Source organism: Bombina bombina, chromosome 2, assembly GCF_027579735.1.
Source record: "Bombina bombina isolate aBomBom1 chromosome 2, aBomBom1.pri, whole genome shotgun sequence".
NCBI classification, from domain to species: Eukaryota; Metazoa; Chordata; class Amphibia; order Anura; family Bombinatoridae; genus Bombina; species Bombina bombina.
Genome location: NC_069500.1, coordinates 924,006,801 through 924,027,579, shown reverse-complemented (window position 1 = coordinate 924,027,579; position 20,779 = coordinate 924,006,801). Strand labels below are relative to the sequence as shown.

General features: G+C 39.0%; 1 protein-coding gene across 6 annotated transcripts in view; it reads right to left on the bottom strand.

Annotated features, from left to right (window-relative positions):
• The window catches only part of RUFY3 (RUN and FYVE domain containing 3), a 237,395-nt gene that overhangs the window by 123,729 nt on the left and 92,887 nt on the right, over window positions 1–20,779 (bottom strand). For 2 of the 6 annotated variants that reach the window (XM_053703340.1, XM_053703343.1), the window contains exon 1: window positions 14,247–14,478. The exons of the other annotated variants lie outside the window; for them this stretch is intronic. In XM_053703340.1, the coding sequence (XP_053559315.1) occupies window positions 14,247–14,424 (178 nt within the window). In that variant the 5' untranslated portion in view covers window positions 14,425–14,478. Of the gene's footprint in view, window positions 1–14,246; window positions 14,479–20,779 lie in introns of those variants that run through there. 6 annotated transcript variants of the gene reach the window in all.

Below are 20,779 nucleotides of genomic sequence, written 5' to 3'. Positions count from 1 at the left end.
GACTTTAATATACATTACAATATATATTCGTTATTTATGTTGTCCTCTTTTCTGTGATTTAATTCCTAAAACTGTCGGCTTTCCAATACCTGTTATAAATTACTGACTCCAGACATAACACAGATATATTCCACACAGCCATTGGTTTCACATTCTTGTGACACAATTAAAACTGCCCCTACCTAACTGGTCTCATCAGAGAACTTTACATTTATTTTTTTTAAATATATATTTTTTAAATACACCTGCATATTACTGTCAGGTCATTCTTTGCATAATCTAGTATTTATTTATTATTTAATGTTCCTTTAAATGGACACAAAAACCCAACATTTTTCTTTCATGAATCAAATAGAGAATGCAATTTTAAACAACATTTCAATTTACTTTATTATTATTTATTCTTTAGGTATCCTTTGTTGAATAAATAGCAATGCACATGGGTGAGCCAATCACAGAAGGCATCTCTGTGCAGCCACCAATCAGAAGCTAATAAGCCTATTTAAACATGCTTTTCAACAATGGATATCAAGAGAATGAAGCAAATTAGATAATAGAAGTAATTTGGAAAGTTGTTAAAATTGTTTGCTGTATCTGAATCATGAAAGAAAAAAAACATAATTTATGCTTACCTGATAAATGTATTTCTCTTGTAGTGTATCCAGTCCACGGATCATCCATTACTTGTGGGATATTCTCCTTCCCAACAGGAAGTTGCAAGAGGATCACCCACAGCAGAGCTGCTATATAGCTCCTCCCCTCACTGCCATATCCAGTCATTCGACCGAAACAAGACGAGAAAGGAGAAACCATAGGGTGCAGTGGTGACTGTAGTTTAATTAAAATTTAGACCTGCCTGAAAAGGACAGGGCGGGCCGTGGACTGGATACACTACAAGAGAAATAAATTTATCAGGTAAGCATAAATTATGTTTTCTCTTGTTAAGTGTATCCAGTCCACGGATCATCCATTACTTGTGGGATACCAATACCAAAGCTAAAGTACACGGATGATGGGAGGGACAAGGCAGGAACTTAAACGGAAGGAACCACTGCCTGTAGAACCTTTCTCCCAAAAACAGCCTCCGAAGAAGCAAAAGTGTCAAATTTGTAAAATTTTGAAAAGGTGTGAAGCGAAGACCAAGTCGCAGCCTTGCAAATCTGTTCAACAGAGGCCTCATTTTTAAAGGCCCAGGTGGAAGCCACAGCTCTAGTAGAATGAGCTGTAATCCTTTCAGGGGGCTGCTGTCCACCAGTCTCATAGGCTAAGCGTATTATGCTCCGAAGCCAAAAGGAGAGAGAGGTTGCCGAAGCTTTTTGACCTCTCCTCTGTCCAGAGTAAACGACAAACAGGGCAGATGTTTGACGAAAATCTTTAGTAGCCTGTAAGTAAAACTTCAAGGCACGGACTACGTCCAGATTATGCAAAAGACGTTCCTTCTTTGAAGAAGGATTAGGACACAATGATGGAACAACAATCTCTTAATTGATATTCCTGTTAGAAACCACCTTAGGTAAAAACCCAGGTTTGGTACGCAGAACTACCTTGTCTGAATGATAAATCAGATAAGGAGAATCACAATGTAAGGCAGATAGCTCAGAGACTCTTCGAGCCGAGGAAATAGCCATCAAAAACAGAACTTTCCAAGATAAAAGTTTAATATCAATGGAATGAAGGGGTTCAAACGGAACTCCCTGAAGAACTTTAAGAACCAAGTTTAAGCTCCACGGGGGAGCAACAGTTTTAAACACAGGCTTAATCCTAACCAAAGCCGGACAAAATGCCTGGACGTCTGGAACTTCTGCCAGACGCTTGTGCAAAAGAATAGACAGAGCAGAGATCTGTCCTTTTAAAGAACTAGCTGATAAGCCTTTGTCCAAACCCTCTTGGAGAAAGGACAATATCCTAGGAATCCTAACCTTACTCCATGAGTAACTCTTGGATTCACACCAATAAAGATATTTACGCCATATCTTATGGTAGATTTTCCTGGTGACAGGCTTCCGAGCCTGTATTAAGGTATCAATGACTGACTCGGAGAAGCCACGCCTTGATAGAATCAAGCGTTCAATCTCCATGCAGTCAGTCTCAGAGAAATTAGATTTGGATGATTGAAAGGACCTTGTATTAGAAGGTCCTGCCTCAGAGGCAGAGTCCATGGTGGAAGAGATGACATGTCCACTAGGTCTGCATACCAGGTCCTGCGTGGCCACGCAGGCGCTATCAGAATCACCGATGCTCTCTCCTGTTTGATTTTGGCAATCAGTCGAGGGAGCAGAGGAAACAGTGGAAACACATAGGCCAGGTTGAAGAACCAAGGAGCTGCTAGAGCATCTATCAGCGTTGCTCCCGGGTCCCTGGACCTGGATCCGTAACAAGGAAGCTTGGCGTTCTGGCGAGACGCCATGAGATCCAGTTCTGGTTTGCCCCAACGATGGACCAGTTGAGCAAACACCTCCGGATGGAGTTCCCACTCCCCCTTGATGGTTGATGTAAGCCACAGTCGTGATGTTGTCCGACTGAAATCTGATGAACCTCAGTGTTGCTAACTGAGGCCAAGCTAGAAGAGCCTTGAATATTGCTCTTAACTCCAGAATATTTATTGGGAGGAGTTTCTCCTCCTGAGTCCACGATCCCTGAGCCTTCAGGGAGTTCCAGACTGCGCCCCAACCTAGAAGGCTGGCATCTGTTGTTACAATCGTCCAATCTGGCCTGCGAAAAGTCATACCCTTGGACAGATGGACCCGAGAAAGCCACCAGAGAAGAGAATCTCTGGTCTCTTGATCCAGATTTAGTAGAGGGGACAAATCTGAGTAATCCCCATTCCACTGACTTAGCATGCATAATTGCAGCGGTCTGAGATGCAGGCGCGCAAATGGCACTATGTCCATTGCCGCTACCATTAAGCCGATTACTTCCATGCACTGAGCCACTGACGGGCGTGTAATGGAATGAAGGACACGGCAAGTATTTAGAAGTTTTGATAACCTGGACTCCATCAGGTAAATTTTCATCTCTACAGAATCTATAAGAGTCCCTAGGAAGGAGACTCTTGTGAGTGGTGATAGAGAACTCTTTTCGACGTTCACTTTCCACCCATGCGACCTCAGAAATGCCAGAACTATCTCTGTATGAGACTTGGCAATTTGAAAGCTTGACGCCTGTATCAGGATGTCGTCTAGATACAGAGCCACCGCTATGCCTCGCGGTCTTAGAACCGCCAGAAGTGAGCCCAGAACCTTTGTAAAAATTCTCGGGGCAGTGGCCAACCCGAAGGGAAGAACTACAAATTGGTAATGCCTGTCTAGAAAGGCAAACCTTAGGAACCGATGATGATCTTTGTGAATCGGTATGTGAAGGTAGGCATCCTTTAAGTCCACTGTGGTCATGTACTGACCCTCTTGGATCATGGGTAGGATGGACCGAATAGTTTCCATTTTGAATGATGGAACTCTGAGGAATTTGTTTAAGATCTTTAGATCCAAGATTGGTCTGAAGGTTCCCTCTTTCTTGGGAACCACAAACAGATTTGAATAAAATCCCTGTCCTTGTTCCGTCCGCGGAACTGGATGGATCACTCCCATTACTAGGAGGTCTTGCACACAGCTTAGGAATGCCTCTTTCTTTATCTGGTTTGCTGATAACCTTGAAAGATGAAATCTCCCTTGTGGAGGAGAAGCTTTGAAGTCCAGAAGATATCCCTGAGATATGATCTCCAACGCCCAGGGATCCTGAACATCTCTTGCCCACGCCTGGGCGGAGAGAGAAAGTCTGCCCCCCACTAGATTCGTTTCCGGATAGGGGGCCGTTCCTTCATGCTGTCTTGGGGGCAGCAGCAGGCTTTCTGGCCTGCTTGCCCTTGTTCCAGGACTGGTTAGGTTTCCAGGCCTGTCTGGAATGAGCAACAGTTCCCTCTTGTTTTGAAGCGGAGGAAGTTGATGCTGCTCCTGCCTTGAAATTTCGAAAGGCACGAAAATTAGACTGTTTGGCCTTTGATTTGGCCCTGTCCTGAGGAAGGGTATGACCCTTGCCTCCAGTAATGTCAGCAATAATTTCCTTCAAGCCAGGCCCGAATAAGGTCTGCCCCTTGAAAGGAATGTTGAGTAATTTAGACTTTGAAGTCACGTCAGCTGACCAGGATTTAAGCCATAGCGCCCTACGCGCCTGGATGGCGAATCCGGAATTCTTAGCCGTTAGTTTAGTCAAATGAACAATGGCATCAGAAACAAATGAGTTAGCTAGCTTAAGCGTTCTAAGCTTGTCAATAATTTCATTCAATGGAGCTGTCTGGATGGCCTCTTCCAGGGCCTCAAACCAGAATGCCGCCGCAGCAGTGACAGGCGCAATGCATGCAAGGGGCTGTAAAATAAAACCTTGTTGAATAAACATTTTCTTAAGGTAACCCCCAAAATTTTTTATCCATTGGATCTGAAAAAGCACAACTGTCCTCAACCGGGATAGTGGTACGCTTTGCTAAAGTAGAAACTGCTCCCTCCACCTTAGGGACCGTCTGCCATAAGTCCCGTGTAGTGGCGTCTATTGGAAACATTTTTCTAAATATAGGAGGAGGGGAAAAGGGCACACCGGGTCTATCCCACTCCTTGCTAATAATTTCTGTAAGCCTTTTAGGTATAGGAAAAACGTCAGTACACACCGGCACCGCATAGTATCTATCCAGCCTACACAATTTCTCCGGAATTGCAACTGTGTTACAGTCATTCAGAGCAGCTAATACCTCCCCAAGCAATACACGGAGGTTCTCAAGCTTAAATTTAAAATTAGAAATCTCTGAATCAGGTTTCCCCGAGTCAGAGATGTCACCCACAGACTGAAGCTCTCTGTCCTCATGTTCTGCATACTGTGACGCAGTATCAGACATGGCTCTAACAGCATTTGCGCGCTCTGTATCTCTCCTAACCCCAGAGCTATCGCGCTTGCCTCTTAATTCAGGCAATCTAGATAATACCTCTGACAGGGTATTATTCATGATTGCAGCCATGTCCTGCAAGGTAATCGCTATGGGCGTCCCTGATGTAATTGGCGCCATAGTAGCGTGCGTCACCTGAGCGGGAGGCGAAGGGTCTGACACGTGGGGAGAGTTAGTCGGCATAACTTCCCCCTCGACAGAACCCTCTGGTGATAATTCTTTTATAGATAAAGACTGATCTTTACTGTTTAAGGTGAAATAAATACATTTAGTACACATTCTCCTATGGGGCTCCACCATGGCTTTCAAACATAATGAACAAGTAGGTTCCTCTGTGTCAGACATGTTTAAACAGACTAGCAATGAGACTAGCAAGTTGGAAAACACTTTAAAACAAGTTTACAAGCAATATAAAAAACATTACTGCGCCTTTAAGAAACACAAATTTTCCCAAATTTTGAAATAACAGTGAAAAAATGCAGTTACACTAACGAAATTTTTACAGTGTATGTAATAAGTTAGCAGAGCATTGCACCCACTTGCAAATGGATGATTAACCCCTTAATACCAAAAACGGAATAACAAATGACAAAAACGTTTTTTAAACAGTCACAACAACTGCCACAGCTCTACTGTGGCTTTTTACCTCCCTCAATACGACTTTTGAAGCCTTTTGAGCCCTTCAGAGAAGTCCTGGATCATGCAGGAAGAAGCTGGATTTCTGTGTCTGTAATTTTTGCTGTGCAAAAAAAAACGCCAAAATAGGCCCCTCCCACTCATATTACAACAGTGGGAAGCCTCAGGGAACTGTTTCTAGGCAAAATTCAAGCCAGCCATGTGGAAAAAACTAGGCCCCAATAAGTTTTATCACCAAACATATGTAAAAAACGATTAAACATGCCAGCAAACGTTTTAAAATACACTTTTATAAGAGTATGTATCTCTATTAATAAGCCTGATACCAGTCGCTATCACTGCATTTAAGGCTTTACTTACATTACTTCGGTATCAGCAGCATTTTCTAGCAAATTCCATCCCTAGAAAAATATTTTAACTGCACATACCTTATTACAGGAAAACCTGCACGCTATTCCCCCTCTGAAGTTACCTCACTCCTCAGAATATGTGAGAACAGCAAAGGATCTTAGTTACTTCTGCTAAGATCATAGAAAACGCAGGCAGATTCTTCTTCTAAATACTGCCTGAGATAAACAGTACACTCCGGTACCATTTAAAAATAACAAACTTTTGATTGAAGAAATAAACTAAGTATAAAACACCACACTCCTCTTACGACCTCCATCTTAGTTGAGAGTTGCAAGAGAATGACTGGATATGGCAGTGAGGGGAGGAGCTATATAGCAGCTCTGCTGTGGGTGATCCTCTTGCAACTTCCTGTTGGGAAGGAGAATATCCCACAAGTAATGGATGATCCGTGGACTGGATACACTTAACAAGAGAAATTGGGTTTCATGTCCCTTTAAACGTTCCAATTGCCCCAGTCAGATGCGATCTACTCCCCTCAGTCCATTCCCAGGATGAAGAAGGGAATCTGGGTTATATGTAATTTACAGCTTATAGCATAAACCTCAAAAATGTGTCACCACCAGGAAACCGTAACCACTCTGACTTGCTCCATTACATTTCTTTATAGAAAGCAAACAATGTGTTGTACAAGACAGTTCACAATCCATTCATTTGTTGCCAGTATTTAAAAGGACATAAACACAATTTTAAACAACTTTCCAATTTACTTCTGTTATCAAATTTTCTTAGTTTTCTTGCTATCCTTTGTTGAAAAGCAAGTATGTCAGCTCAGAAGTGTGCACATGTCTGCAGCAGTATATGGCAGCAGTTTTGCAACAATGTTATACATTAGCAGGAGCACTAGATGGCAGCACTATTTCCTGTCCTGTAGTGTTTCAGGCACGTGCACGCTACCTACCTAGGTATCTCTTCGACAAAGCATAAGGAAGAAGGAAGCAAATTTGATAATAGAAGTAAATTCAAAACTTTTTCTCTATCTGAATAATGAAATAAATATTTTGGGTTTAATGCCCCTTTGAATGGTTAATGCTCATCTAGATAATACTGAAAATAAAACAAATATATTGTGTACGTCATCTGAATTCATTTTTTATGTAGTGTTAAAATACAGAAGGACATATTTTTTTTTAAACTGCAGCAGAGCTGATGATCAGCTGCTAAAATCCTATAGCTTTAATAACCCAGGGGACAGCAGATCTATTCTTCCACCTCATCCCATCTGCTGTATCACTTTAAAATCCGGTTATTGGTAAAAACTGCTTGTGGGAATACAAAGCCTATGTATATCAGTGGTGAAAGAACATGAAGACCTTGAGTAGCAGTCACATGACACACACTCAGGGGACTGTGGGAAGGATCACATGCTTCAGGCAATTAATGTTCCCTAGACATGGGCGAATACTGGAGAAAAACCAGCAGCTGCCGACAAATGCTTTCTTATTGCACAGTCCAAGGACATCCACCTTACATTGTAAACACTCAATGCACACTGCAGTTTAGCTTTGTATTTTAAACTGCATATAGTAATTACTGCACAACATGGTTCTATAGAATAACCTGTGAGTCATTCTTAAAGGGACATTCTAGTGAAAAAAAATGACATGATTTAAATGGTTAAACCCTGAAAAGGGAATAAACACACAGGTAAAGTCCAGAGCAGGATTAACAAGCATTGCAGCTTCAGAGCAGGAAAATATGGTGATTGGTGTAAATTTCAGGGGCATAGAAGTACAAAAATTAATTATTGATTTCATATGACTGTATTTAAAGGGACACACAAGTCAAAATTAAACTTTTCTGATTCAGATAGAGCATACGATTTTAAACAACTTTCCAATTTACTTTTGTTAACAAAATGTGCACAGTCTTTTTAAATTTACATGTTTTGTTACCAGCTACTACTGAACATGTGCAAGAATTCACAGAAAATATATTTGTGATTGGCTGATGGCTGTCACATGATGCAGCAGGAGGATAGAAAATAGACATAACTGAAATATATCAGAAAAAAAAATCTACCGCTCATTTGAAGTTCAGACTAAGTGCTATTGCATTGTTTTGATATCATGCATTTGTTAATTATGCAAATGGACTGTATTGACTGGTCCTTTAACTCCTTCAAATGGGTTAAATACATAGTTAAATTCACCTCCAGAGCAACAATTTACTACTGGGACCTAGCTGAACACATATGATGAGCCAATGACAAGTGGCATATGTGTGTGGCCACCAATCAGCAGCTAGCTCTTAGTTGTTAATAGCTGCTCCTACCTAGGTATGCTTTTCAACAAAGGATACATACAGAAAGAGAAGCGCTCTACCAGGAACGAACAACAGCTCAGTAGCTTGTTCTATGGTGAATTAACATAGAACTAACACAATACAGATTATTATAGGTCTTACAACAATAACTGTACCGGATGACAAAAAAGAATACTCCCCTCTGAATGGACCGCTGCCTTCTTTCAGTCTTTCCCAGAAGACTGTTAAAGGTACTTGGAGTTTTGGAAAAGAGGCGCAGGTCCTGACGTTTTCTTTCCTTTTTAGGAGCAGCCTCTTTCAACAAAGGATACCAAGAAAACTTAAACTAAGTATATTTGATAACCTCCTGTCCCAATATGTGCTCAGCTAGCTCCCAGTAGTGCACTGCTGCTCTGGAGTAGACTTTAACTATGTGTTTAACCCCTCGGCAGGCGTTAAACATATAGTTATATGCAAGCAATAATGCAATTATAGAATGCTTTAAGAAGCATTCATATTTGAGGTCAATACAATATTAGATTTTCCCTTTAGATTAATTTACCTCTCTTTCAATAAAAAGCATATAAGTGTTGCATGCAGAAAGCAGACATAACTTTTAAAAGACAAACAAAAATGCCTTTAACTGAATCTGAAACTCGCTTCTTTGATGACGTTTAAATCTGGGTATCCAGCTTTTTAATAGGACAAAAGACCAAATTTTAAAAAAACTACCAAATATATATATATTAATAATTAAGCTAGATTTATGAGGTAGTTTTGGCTCACATATATTTCAGTATCTGCCTCGCCATATAGTAAAACAATACACCTGCGTTATGCTACAAATCCAGAAATATTTTCCTATACTATCTACCACATCCTTTGTCCTATACACTTGCTGATTATACATGCATATTAAAAAGATATGAAACCTAAATGTAGCCACCAATGAGCAAGCGCTACCCAGGGTTCTGAACCAAAAATGGTCCAGCTCCTACTGGTTACTTTTTCAAATAAAGATACCAAAAGAACAAAGAAAAATTGATAATAGGGAGTAAATTAGAAAGTTGCTTAAAATTGCATGCTCTTTCTGAATCATGGCAAAAAATGGGTTTCATATCCTTTAACCCCTTAACGACCGAGGACGTGCAGGGCACGTCCTCAAAAAAAAGGCAGTTAACGCCTGAGGACGTACCCTGCACGTCCTCGGTGTGGAAAGCAGCTGGAAGCGATCCTGCTCGCTTCCAGCTGCTTTCCGGTTATTGCAGTGATGCCTCGATATGGAGGCATCCTGCAATAACCTTAAATGGCCATCCGATGCAGAGAGAGCCACTCTGTGGCCCTCTCTGCATCGGACATCGATGGCCGGTATCGTTGGTGGGTGGGAGCGGACTTGGGAGGCGGGTGGGCGGCCATCGATGTGCCGTGTAATGTGCAGGGGGGCGGGATCGGGGGCGGGACCGACGGGGGCGCGCATGGGAGCGCGCGCGTGCACGGGGGGCGGGCGCGTGCACGGGGCGGGAGCGGGAGGGAACCGCTACACTACAGAAAAAAAAATCACAAAAAAGCTATAATAAATAAGAAAATTAAATATGTTATATAAAGTTTCTAAGTGATCTGCAACTAGTGAGAGGTTGGTGGTGGGGGGGGGGGAAAGCTACACTACAGAAAAGGGGATTTTTTAAAAAAAAAAAGATTCCTTTTTTTACTAAACTGGGTACTGGCAGACAGCTGCCAGTACCCAAGATGGCGCCCGCTAAGGCAGAGGGGGAGGGTTAGAGAGCTGTTTGGTGTGGGATCAGTGAGGTTGGGGGCTAAGGGGGATACTACAAAGCAGCATATGTAAATATGCTAAAAAAAACTAAAAAAAACCCCAAATATACCTTTTATTTTAGTACTGGCAGAGTTTCTGCCAGTACTTAAGATGGGGACAATTGTGGGGTGGGGGAGGGAAGGGAGCTGTTTGGGAGGGATCAGGGGATCTGATGTTTCAGGTGGGAGGCTGAGCTCTACACTAAAGCTAAAATTAACCCTGCAAGCTCCCTACAAGCTACATAATTAACCCCTTCACTGCTAGCCATAATAGACGTGTGATGTGCATCGACATTTAGTGGCCTTCTAATTAACAAAAAGCAACGCCAAAGCCATATAAGTCTGCTATTTCTGAACAAAGGGGATCCCAGAGAAGCATTTACAACCATTGGTGCCATAATTGCACAAGCTGTTTGTAAATGATTTCAGTGAGAAACCTAAAATTGTGAAAAATGTAACGTTTTTTTTTTTATTTAATCGCATTTAGGGTGAAATGGTGGCATGAAATATACCAAAATGGGCCTAGATCAATACTTTGGGTTGTCTACTACACTACACTAAAGCTACAATTATCCCAAAAAGCTCCCTACATGCTCCCTAATTAACCCCTTCACTGCTGGGCATAATACACGTGTGGTGCGCAGTGGCATTTAGTGGCCTTCTAATTACCAAAAAGCAACGCCAAAGCCATATGTCTGCTATTTCTGAACAAAGGGGATCCCAGAGAAGAATTTACAACCATTTATGCCATAATTGCACAAGCTGTTTGTAAATAATTTCAGTGAGAAACCAAAAGTTTGTGAAAAAATTTGTGAAAAAGTGAACGATTTTTTGTATTTGATCGCATTTGACGGTGAAATGGTGGCATGAAATATACCAAAATGGGCCTAGATCAATACTTTGGGATGTCTTCTAAAAAAAAATATTTACATGTTAATGGATATTCAGAGATTCCTAAAGATATTAGTGTTCTAATGTAACTAGCGCTAGTTTTGAAAAAATAATGGTTTGGAAATAGCAAAGTGCTACTTGTATTTATGGCCCTATAACTTACAAAAAAAGCAAAGAACATTTAAACATTGGGTATTTCTAAAATAAGGACAAAATTTAGAAACTATTTATCATAGGTGTTTTTTGGTGGTAGTAGATATGTAACAAATTTTGGGGGTCAAAGTTAGAAAAAGGTGTGTTTTTTTCCATTTTTTCCTCATATTTTATAAAAAATTTTATAGTAAATTATAAAATATGATGAAAATAATGGTATCTTTAGAAAGTCCATTTAATGGCGAGAAAAACGGTATATAATATGTGTGGGTACATTAAATGTGTAAGAGGAAAATTACAGCTAAACACAAACACAGCAAAAATTTAAAAATAGCCTTGGTCCCAAATGGTCAGAAAATGGAAAAGTGCTCTGGTCATTAAAGGGTTAATGATATAAGATCAATCTAATTAAAACTCATAAGTTGTTCAGACAAAGTATTTCGCTTGAAAAAGTAGAGGATAAAATGCTTTGGAAGGTGACAATATGTTGGATAAGCCATGTTTATAAAATAATCAAATGTTAAAAAAAAAGTGTTTAATATAGATTTCTCATGAAGCTCGACTGGACTTCGGCATGCCTAAGCATCATGGGAATTGTAGTTCTGTAACATTTGGAGTGCCAAGGTTCGTCATCACTGCTATATACTCTCTGTAATACTTTCACCAGCAGCTAACTCGCCCTAACTTCATGACCAAACGAGCGCCATATTTCAAGGTTATTATAACCAACTGCATTGTAATATGGCGCATTTGGGGCCTTCTGCAGTATTGAGAATACTTACGCATTTTTATTTTATGATGCAGGAGGGACAACTAAATCATTTTAAGTGTTACATTTCTTGTTATGTACTTAAAAAAATGAGCTGTCTGAAGTTCAGTTATATGTACTTCTTTATATGTACCAAAACGTAAAGTAATACGAGTCAGAATTAATCTTTCATGACGCAGATAGAACATATAATTTTAAGACACTTTTAAATGTACTTCTATTATCAAATATGCCTTGCTATTTTAGTATAATTTTTTTAAGAGCATATGTATATATCTACACCAGCAGCAATACACTACTGGGATCTAGCTGGTGATTGGTAGCTACACACATTTGTCTCTTGTCATTGGCTCATCAGATGTGCTCAGTTAGTTCTCAGTAGTGCACTGCAGATTTAGAGCTGACTTTAACAATGTGTTTATTACCTTTACAGGGGTTAGAGTATTTTATTAATGCACCGTTGCTTGCACATAACATATTACTATAGAGCATTTTCTTTTTGCACTTTTATATCCCTTTAATGAGCGTCAATAGTATCCTATATGTGCAGATTTAAAGGGTCATTAAACAATGACACTGTAAAATAAAATAATTATGCATTAAAAAAAAAAAACTTTATCCCAGTTTTTTTGTACTTTTACGTAAAATGTAGACTTTCCAAGTCATACGTGAACTAGAAGTGCAGACTTCACTGGCCCAAAACTGCTATATTCTAAGCAGTCACTGTTTGTTCACTCTAGTACCTCATTTATATAACTGGCCTCAGCAGAAGAGATAAGATATTGTAATTCCAGACTACAACTATTACTTGGAGACAAAAAAATAAAAAAATACAACTGCATAATACTCTCAAGCTAACCTTAGCTTTGAATACATTATTATATTGGTCATTTATGTAGCATATTTGCTAATAACCTATTCAATGTCATCCACCTTTAAAACCTATTTGAATATGAACCAAGTAAAGAATAAAAAAGATCTATAAAAATACAATATAATGCCAATAATGTAGTCTTTGTCTTTAAGCCCCATATCTACTTTTATATTAAATTGCCACTAAAGCAGAACAAACCTCCATAGCACAAGCTATGTGAATAAAAAACAAAGGTTGGGAGAAACATGAATAAAACCCTGCAAAAAAAAAATGATGATTCACTAGGCCTTAATAAAATAACAGCTATCAAATAGTCTCCTATTAAGAGAGATACAGTGTACTTATAAAAACATTAACCCCTAGTTGCTGGAATTTTTCCATCTTTCTCCATTTAAAGAAAGTGATTTATGAGACGAGCTTTACACACACTTCTTTAAAAATTACTTGACTGAAAAGCTTAAGTTATTCCAAGGCCTTTAGGCCTATACAATTCTTCATCACAAATATTATACTCATCACCAGTATATACTTAGATTTCTTTTTTAACAAAGTACTTTCTATTGTACTGTTATTTTACTTTGATTTTATAAACCAGATTTAGTTCCCATTTGAAAAGGGGGAAAAAAGTAATTTATAAATAAATTATATGGTTTAATTAATGCTACAGGCAACTGAGATCACATGTATCTCAGAGCACTTTACATTGAGGATTTGCTGTAAGCCAGCAACTATGAATACGCTGTTTTAACTCTATTGTCTCACAACTATTTACGCAGAATGAAAGGACTACAGAGGAGCAGGATAATTTAACTGTTTCTCTGCGGCATAAACCATCCAATAATTAATCCTGCAAAAAATAATATATAGGTTGCTTACTATACCACATATAAAAAAGGTAATCTGAAGGGTATGGAAACTGACAGGACAGTATTAGGTTTTAACCCAGTGCAAACGCCAACAATGCTTTAAACTGATGTCACATTGTTATAAAGCGTCAGAATAATAACGTCTATTTTCTGGTTCAATGCGAAGCTTCTATTAATAGAATTTAAGCATTAAAATTAGCTTTGAGTAATGGCTTCCAGCATACTGTCGGTATGTAAAGGGTATGCATCATTATTCATAAATAAATATTACTTTTCATATTCTTCGGTCACTATGACCTTCAAAAAACAGACACTTTTTATCCATCGGATGGGAGGAAGTTGGACATATCTAAAGGCTTAATTGAGAAAATCTAAATTCAAAAGCAATCACGTGAGTGTCTCAAAACAGAAGATGTACAGTGAATTGGTTAAACCCCCTGACATACACCACAGATACTTAAGGGTCCCTCATAACAAAGTTTGAAATAATTTAAATGATACAAATCTAAAGCAAAAAGGGAAATGTTGCATAAGGAAATTATAGATTTGTGAACAAATGCAGGTTAAATGGTAGTACGTATGCAATGATCTGATATGACGGGAAAGCAGAGACCCTGCAGCAAAGCATTGTGGGTGTTGTTGCTATAGCAGCAATTTGGCCCGTACCTTCAGGGTTCGGTTCTGGATCTGGTGTGAGTGAGATGTCATCAAGTTCTCGCAAGCAAAGCCATTCTCCATCCATAGAGACACGGAATTTGCAAAGGTAGATGGTCTCCATGGCAGCCTGCGTTATCTTGTCTGTTGTTGGGGTTGGCATGTCGCCTTGAGGTGTTAGAGCCGACATGTTGGCTCAGGGTTGGCGCAACAACCGCGCAAGAAACGAAGAAAATCTTTTACAGTTAAAAATAAATAAATAATAATGACAATAAATAAGAATTATAAATAGCTGTTTTGATGCAGTAAACTCAGTGGAGAAATTAAATATATTATATGAAAGGGGATAAAATTATTGATAATCTTGCTAGAAGAGTATAATGCAAGACAGGACAGATGCTCTTCTTGTTTTCTTAGGATTCCTTTCAGGCGTCTCTGCCTCTTCCGCCCCCCTGCTGTACCACCGGCTTATCTCTGCCAATCAGCATGCGTCAATAGAACCTCCTGATACACAGACTCTGAAATGTAAAGTGCCTCTTGCTTCCTGATAAATAGGAAGAAAGGAGAAAACATGAAGGCAATGAAATCTCCTCAAGGAAGGGACAGAAGAGAAGAGTGAATGCAATGTTTAGAAATCCAAGGGTTTATAAAAAAAAAAAGGTTAGCAAGTCAGTGGTCTGCAAAAGCCAGGCACTTGGGGTCTTCTAGGATTGGTTGTGCGCAGTAAGCAGGGTGTTGACCAAAATGGCTGACTAATGAAGAGAAGACAAAATTCACACTCATGTGACCAGATGCTATGAGCGTAATGCAAGTCCCAGGATGCTGTCTGGATGCTGCTGATGCAGGAAGAGCAATTAAAATGATCTCTTTCCAATATCCAACCCACAGCCTTCTTTCTAACAGGCGTCCTTCCCCTTCCACCCCCCTGCAGCCCCTCCTCCCCTCACACACTGCTAGCAAACACAGGATCAGAGGTTGTACAATGAGAGAAATGGTCATCAATTGCTGTTACTCAAGAGCAGGTTGATTCTATGAAACACTACACAACTGAGCTTTTAACAGCCTAGGTGTGGACTAAGAGCACATTAGGTGTGGACTATTAAAGTAAATTGGTATATTAGCTATTTACATGCCCCATAAAGATTTCATTTTGCTGTTGTACATTTTAAGTTTAATCCATTAGGACTCATGAATCATTAGTGTTTCCTCCTGCAGATTTTGTAGGAAATGGTTTTTTTTTTTTTACACACAAGTCAGTTGGGCAGATTTTAGAAATACTGTTAATAAAAATAAAAACAAACATACATAAACCATATGGACATACCATAGTCTTCTAAAACATAAGAAAAGGTCTCCATTTTAATAGCATTCCAGTGCAAGGGGAAACCTATAATTTATTAAAGGGATATGAAACCCAAAACATTTTTTTTTTAATCAGACAGAGCATAATATTTTAAAAATGTTTCCAATTTACTTATATTATCAAATTGTCTTTGTTTCCATGATATTCTGTGTTAAAGAGATACATAGGTAGGTAGGTGTCTGGAGAACTAAATAGCAGGAAATAGTATTGTCATCTAGTGCTCTTGCACATGGATAACATTCTTGCTGCCATATAGTGCTCCAACAATAAGTAGGCTCCTAAGCTTACGCCCCTGCTTTTCAACAATAGATACCAACAAAGAAAAATTGATAATAGAATTAAATTAGAAAAGATATTTAAAATTGCATCCTCTATCTCAGGGTTCTTCAAACCATGGGTCGGGACCCAGTACTGGGTCGCAACACCAGGTTTACTGGGTCGCGACTTGTGTGTGTGTTGTAGGACAGTGTGTTTGGTGTGTGTTTTAGGAGAGAAAGTGTGTGTGTTGTAGGAGAGTGCGTGTGTGTGCGCCCGTGTGGAGTGTGTTGTATGAGAGTGTGTGCGTGTGGAGTGTGTTTTATGAGAGTGTGTGCGTGTGGAGTGTGTGTTGTATGAGAGTGTGCGCGTGTGGAGTGTGTGTTGTATGAGAGTGCTTGTGGTGGGTGTGTTGTATGAGAGTGTGTGTGGTGGGTGGGTGGGTTGTATGAGAGTGTGTGTGTGTGGTGGGTATGTTGTATGAGAATGTGTGTGTGTGTGGTGGGTATGTTGTATGAGAGGGTGTGTGTGGTGTATGATAGAGGGTGTGTGTGTGTGTGTGGTGGGTATGTTGTATGAGAGGGTGTGTGTGGTGTATGATAGAGGGTGTGTGTGTGTGTGGTGGGTATGTTGTATGAGAGGGTGTGTGTGGTGTATGATAGTGGGTGTCTGTGTGTGTGTGTGTGTGGTGGGTATGTTGTATGAGAGGGTGTGTGTGGTGTATGAGAGAGGGTGTGTGTGGTGTATAAGAGTGTGGGTGTGGTGGGTATGGTGTGTGTGGTGTGGTGTAATAGTGTGTGTATGGGGTTTGTGTGTTGTATAAGAGTGTGTGTGTGAGTGTGTGTTGTATGAGAGTGTGTGTGTTGTATGAGAGTGTGTGTGTTGTATGAGAGTGTGTGTGTGAGTGTGTGGTGTATAAGAGAGTGTGTGTGTTGTATGAGAGTGTGTGTGTTATCACCTTTTACAACACTATCAAGTTTGACTACAATCAAGAATAAATTACGCACACATTTCAGGCACTTGTCCAAAAAATGCAGCTATCTTGCGTCAGACATTTTCAGATGAAGCATAAAAATAGGGTTGGGAAGGTGTGTGGTATCATGGCACTGGGTCTTGGGAAAAAAAGTTTGAAGAACCCTGCTCTATCTGAATCATGAAGGAAATATTTTTTTCCTATCCCTTTAATTTGGAATTTTGTTTTTGAAATAAAGGAGCTCAAGTAGTGTAAAAAAATAGTGTGTATAAAGAAAATGTCAACCCAACCATGTTCACAAAATCTATAATGATGCTTTTAATAGCATAAAGCATTGGGGTGTCCAAAAAAAAAAGTTTTTGTAACTCATAAGGACTGATAGCAAATTTAGATATGATATTAACAGAAGCAAAACATATGTTCTATTCTACAAAAATACCTAAAGAAAAATTACAAATATATTTAGTAAGGCAAGTGGCATAAACCAATAAACATATTCACTGCATGCAGATATCTTTGATATATCACAGTGGGCTAGCAAGTAGGATCTTCATGGACACGCACAGAGTTGCGCATGCACATCACAAGTCAGTTCTGCACCCTCCATACTAATTAGTGTAATGACAGGCAGTAATGCACTAACAGAAGGCATCACAGCTCATTGATGACAGAACAGATAGATGCACATGCACTTATTTTGGCTGATGTTATTGTTGGCTGTGAGGATGAATACACACTGCGCATGCAATCGGGAGTGTGTGTTTAAATCATGAATATGCAAAATAGCTATTAAGTATGGGCTAATGGTTGGCTACATGATTTTCAGGATGAACTTCCTACACTAGGGGACAGTCGGTTAGTTTTTTTTTTAAATTATTATTTGGAAGCTTTGTTTAATCTTACAAGTAAATGGATTTATTTACAAAGAAATTAATTTAGTTAATGCATCAATTTTTAAACACTGTTTATATAAAAAATAAAGTTTTAAATCCCTTTAATTGTTCGTTTGAAAGCAGCGACAAGATGTTAAAACATGAAACATTCAAAATGTATTACAACTGAATAAATATGACCAACATTTGTTTTCTTTAAACCTATAAGTGCGAATGACGACACTTAGTTGTCGTCCGCGCAATGTATTTAGAGCGGATAATAGGGGGGGCATTTTCATAGCTTATCAAATGGCCGTACTTTTCAGTGCTGCACAAGTCTATACATAACATACAGTTTAAATCTTCCGGGTCTCCTGGAAAGGAAAAAAAAAAAAAAGATATTTGTGGGTTTCCCACTGAAAATATGGGCTTCAGTAGGGCCTACATGTGAGCAGCATCTAAAAACTGCAAAACAGCTGAGCACTTGGGTGACTATGAATTAGCAGTTAAAGGGTTAAAAGATTTACCAATTCACCAAGTGGCAGAGAAGTTAAGAAGCAGAGGATATACGACTGCTGCTTCTTAAAAGGGACATGAAACCGAAACATTTTCTTTCATGATTCAGATAGATTATACATTTTTAAACAACTTTCCAATTTACTTCTGTTATCAAGTTTTCTTCATTCTCTTGGTATCTTTTATTGAAGAAGCAGCAAAGCACTCCTGGGAGCTAGATGAACACATTTGTAAGCCAATGAAAATGGGCATACAAATTCAGCTACCAATCAGAAGCTAGCTCCAAGCACCTGAGCCCATCTAGATATTCTTTTCAACAAAGGATACAAAGAGAATGAAGCAAATTAGATAATAGAAGTAAATTGGAAAGTTGTTTAAATTTGAATGCTCTATCTGAATCATGAAATGATACATTTTGTGATTTCCCTTTAACTTGTAGGAAGCAGACTTGTGCTACTTAGTACATAAACTACTGGGAAACTGCAGAAAATGTTAAAAGTACTATTTACTGTCCCTTTAAGAGCCAGTATTTTTCAGCATTTTATGGTGTGTGTAAATTATACATTCTACAGGCCCCATTTATTAATCTTCATGCAGACAAGGTTTTCATAGAAAGAACCTGTCCTTATGCATTGAGGGCCTCTGGAGCACCATTCGGTGCCTGCAGTTAAAATTGCACGTGCGCAGAAACCAATTGTGCAAAAGCAGGGCCTGTCAGTCATCCCAAGTAGTCTGACGTTTGCAAGCTCTGAGGTTGCTGGCTTGTTAAAAAGCAGTGGTAAAATAATATAATTGCTGTTTCTTACGTTTCAGGTTGCAGGTACACATAAATGGGGCACTAACATTTACAACATATGCAACTCATATATAAAACTGAGTCATGTGAATTTTAAAGCCAACATGCATGCACACAAGCGGCCTGTGATATAAAAGCTCACTGGCAAAAAAAGGAAAACCCCTTATATTGGAAGTTTCTATTTTATAAATTTTGGCACTTTATGAATTACATTTAAGATTATTATTAGTGCACAAATGCTTGCACCTCTCTATAGGGGTTAATATCCAGTCACAAGCTGCAATGCATCACTCCCCCTGATCAGAACATGGGGAGTTGTAGCTACTTGCATATGCCACTCCTGATTAGCCCTCCAGCCATGTCCAGCTCAGAAGCGGCAGTGCATTTAAAGGGACATGAAACCTTAAAAATTTTCTTTCATGATTCAGATATAGCATACAATTTTGAATAACTTTCTAATTTACTTCTATTACCTAATTAGCTTTGTTCTGTTAGTATCCTTTGCTGAAAAGGATACCTAGGTAGGCTTGGGAGCTGTGAGCAATCTGCTAAATGCGGGCTGCACATATATGTCTGTTGTCATTGGCTTACTGATATGTTCAGCTAGCTCCCAGTAATGCATTTCTGCTCCTTCAATAAAGGATACCAAGAGAATGAAGAAACATTGATAATAGAATTGGAAAGTTGTTTAAAAAAGAATGTTCTATCTGAATCATAAGAGAAAGATTTTGGGTGTCATTTAACTACCAGTCCTTTTTCAAAAGCGAGTGTAATGTCCAATTACCCTTAAATTCATGTACAGCATGAGGACCTGTCCTGCTATTAAAAAAAATCACACCAAACAGAACAATCACATATATCACACACTGTTTGCAAGAAACAAAGATATTATGTAAAATTGCTGTATAAAAAGAACAAGCAAACTTGTCTGTCACATAAATTTACACCTAATCATGTTACATAAATTCTCTGCTTGCTGGGGAACTAACTTGTAACCATAAAAGTATCCACAGGTTTTATGCCACAGATTTTTCATCTCAGCACAACAATTACAAATAATCATAAGAGACATACATTTTCATGTAAGTTTCCCGTTACCACGCAATACGCCTTCACCTTTGTGAATTGCAGGTCCCAGTTTCTGTTGCATTTCTTTCTAAATAAGTATGAAAAAAATACATGCATGGCTTGAAGTTTACAGAAAGGAATTGTGGGAAAATGTTAAAATTTAGCTGTATTAATTTAGCACCTTTGCTGGAATTAGGCACATACTTAAAGGGATAAAAAGGTCAAAATTGAAATGTTAAATATAAGCATTTTTGCAATATACTTCCATTAGCAAAAAATGCTTATAGTAAAAGTTATGGTTTTCCAGTGGCGTACGCTGTGAGGGCCCATGCACCAGAATTAAAGCCCAGAGAGCGTCTATTGCATTATGGAGACTTAATTTGTGTCATACAAGCCACTGCAGACTCTCTGAGCAGGCTTGGAATTTGAATACTGGTACCCGGCCCCTCACAGCATATGTACGTATGCCACTGAAAAACAGCAATAACTTTCTAGAAGCACATTTTAATAGTGACCCTTCTATCCCTTTAAAGAGACATGTTACCAATATATTAAAATAACTTGAAAGTGATGCAGCATATCTTGCTGACAAGAAAATATCACGTGTAAAAAAACAACAACATATTTTAACACAAAATGTCATCAGCTCACCATAGTAAGTGCTCTGTGATTAGTTATCATTTAGCTACTTGTTTTATTGTC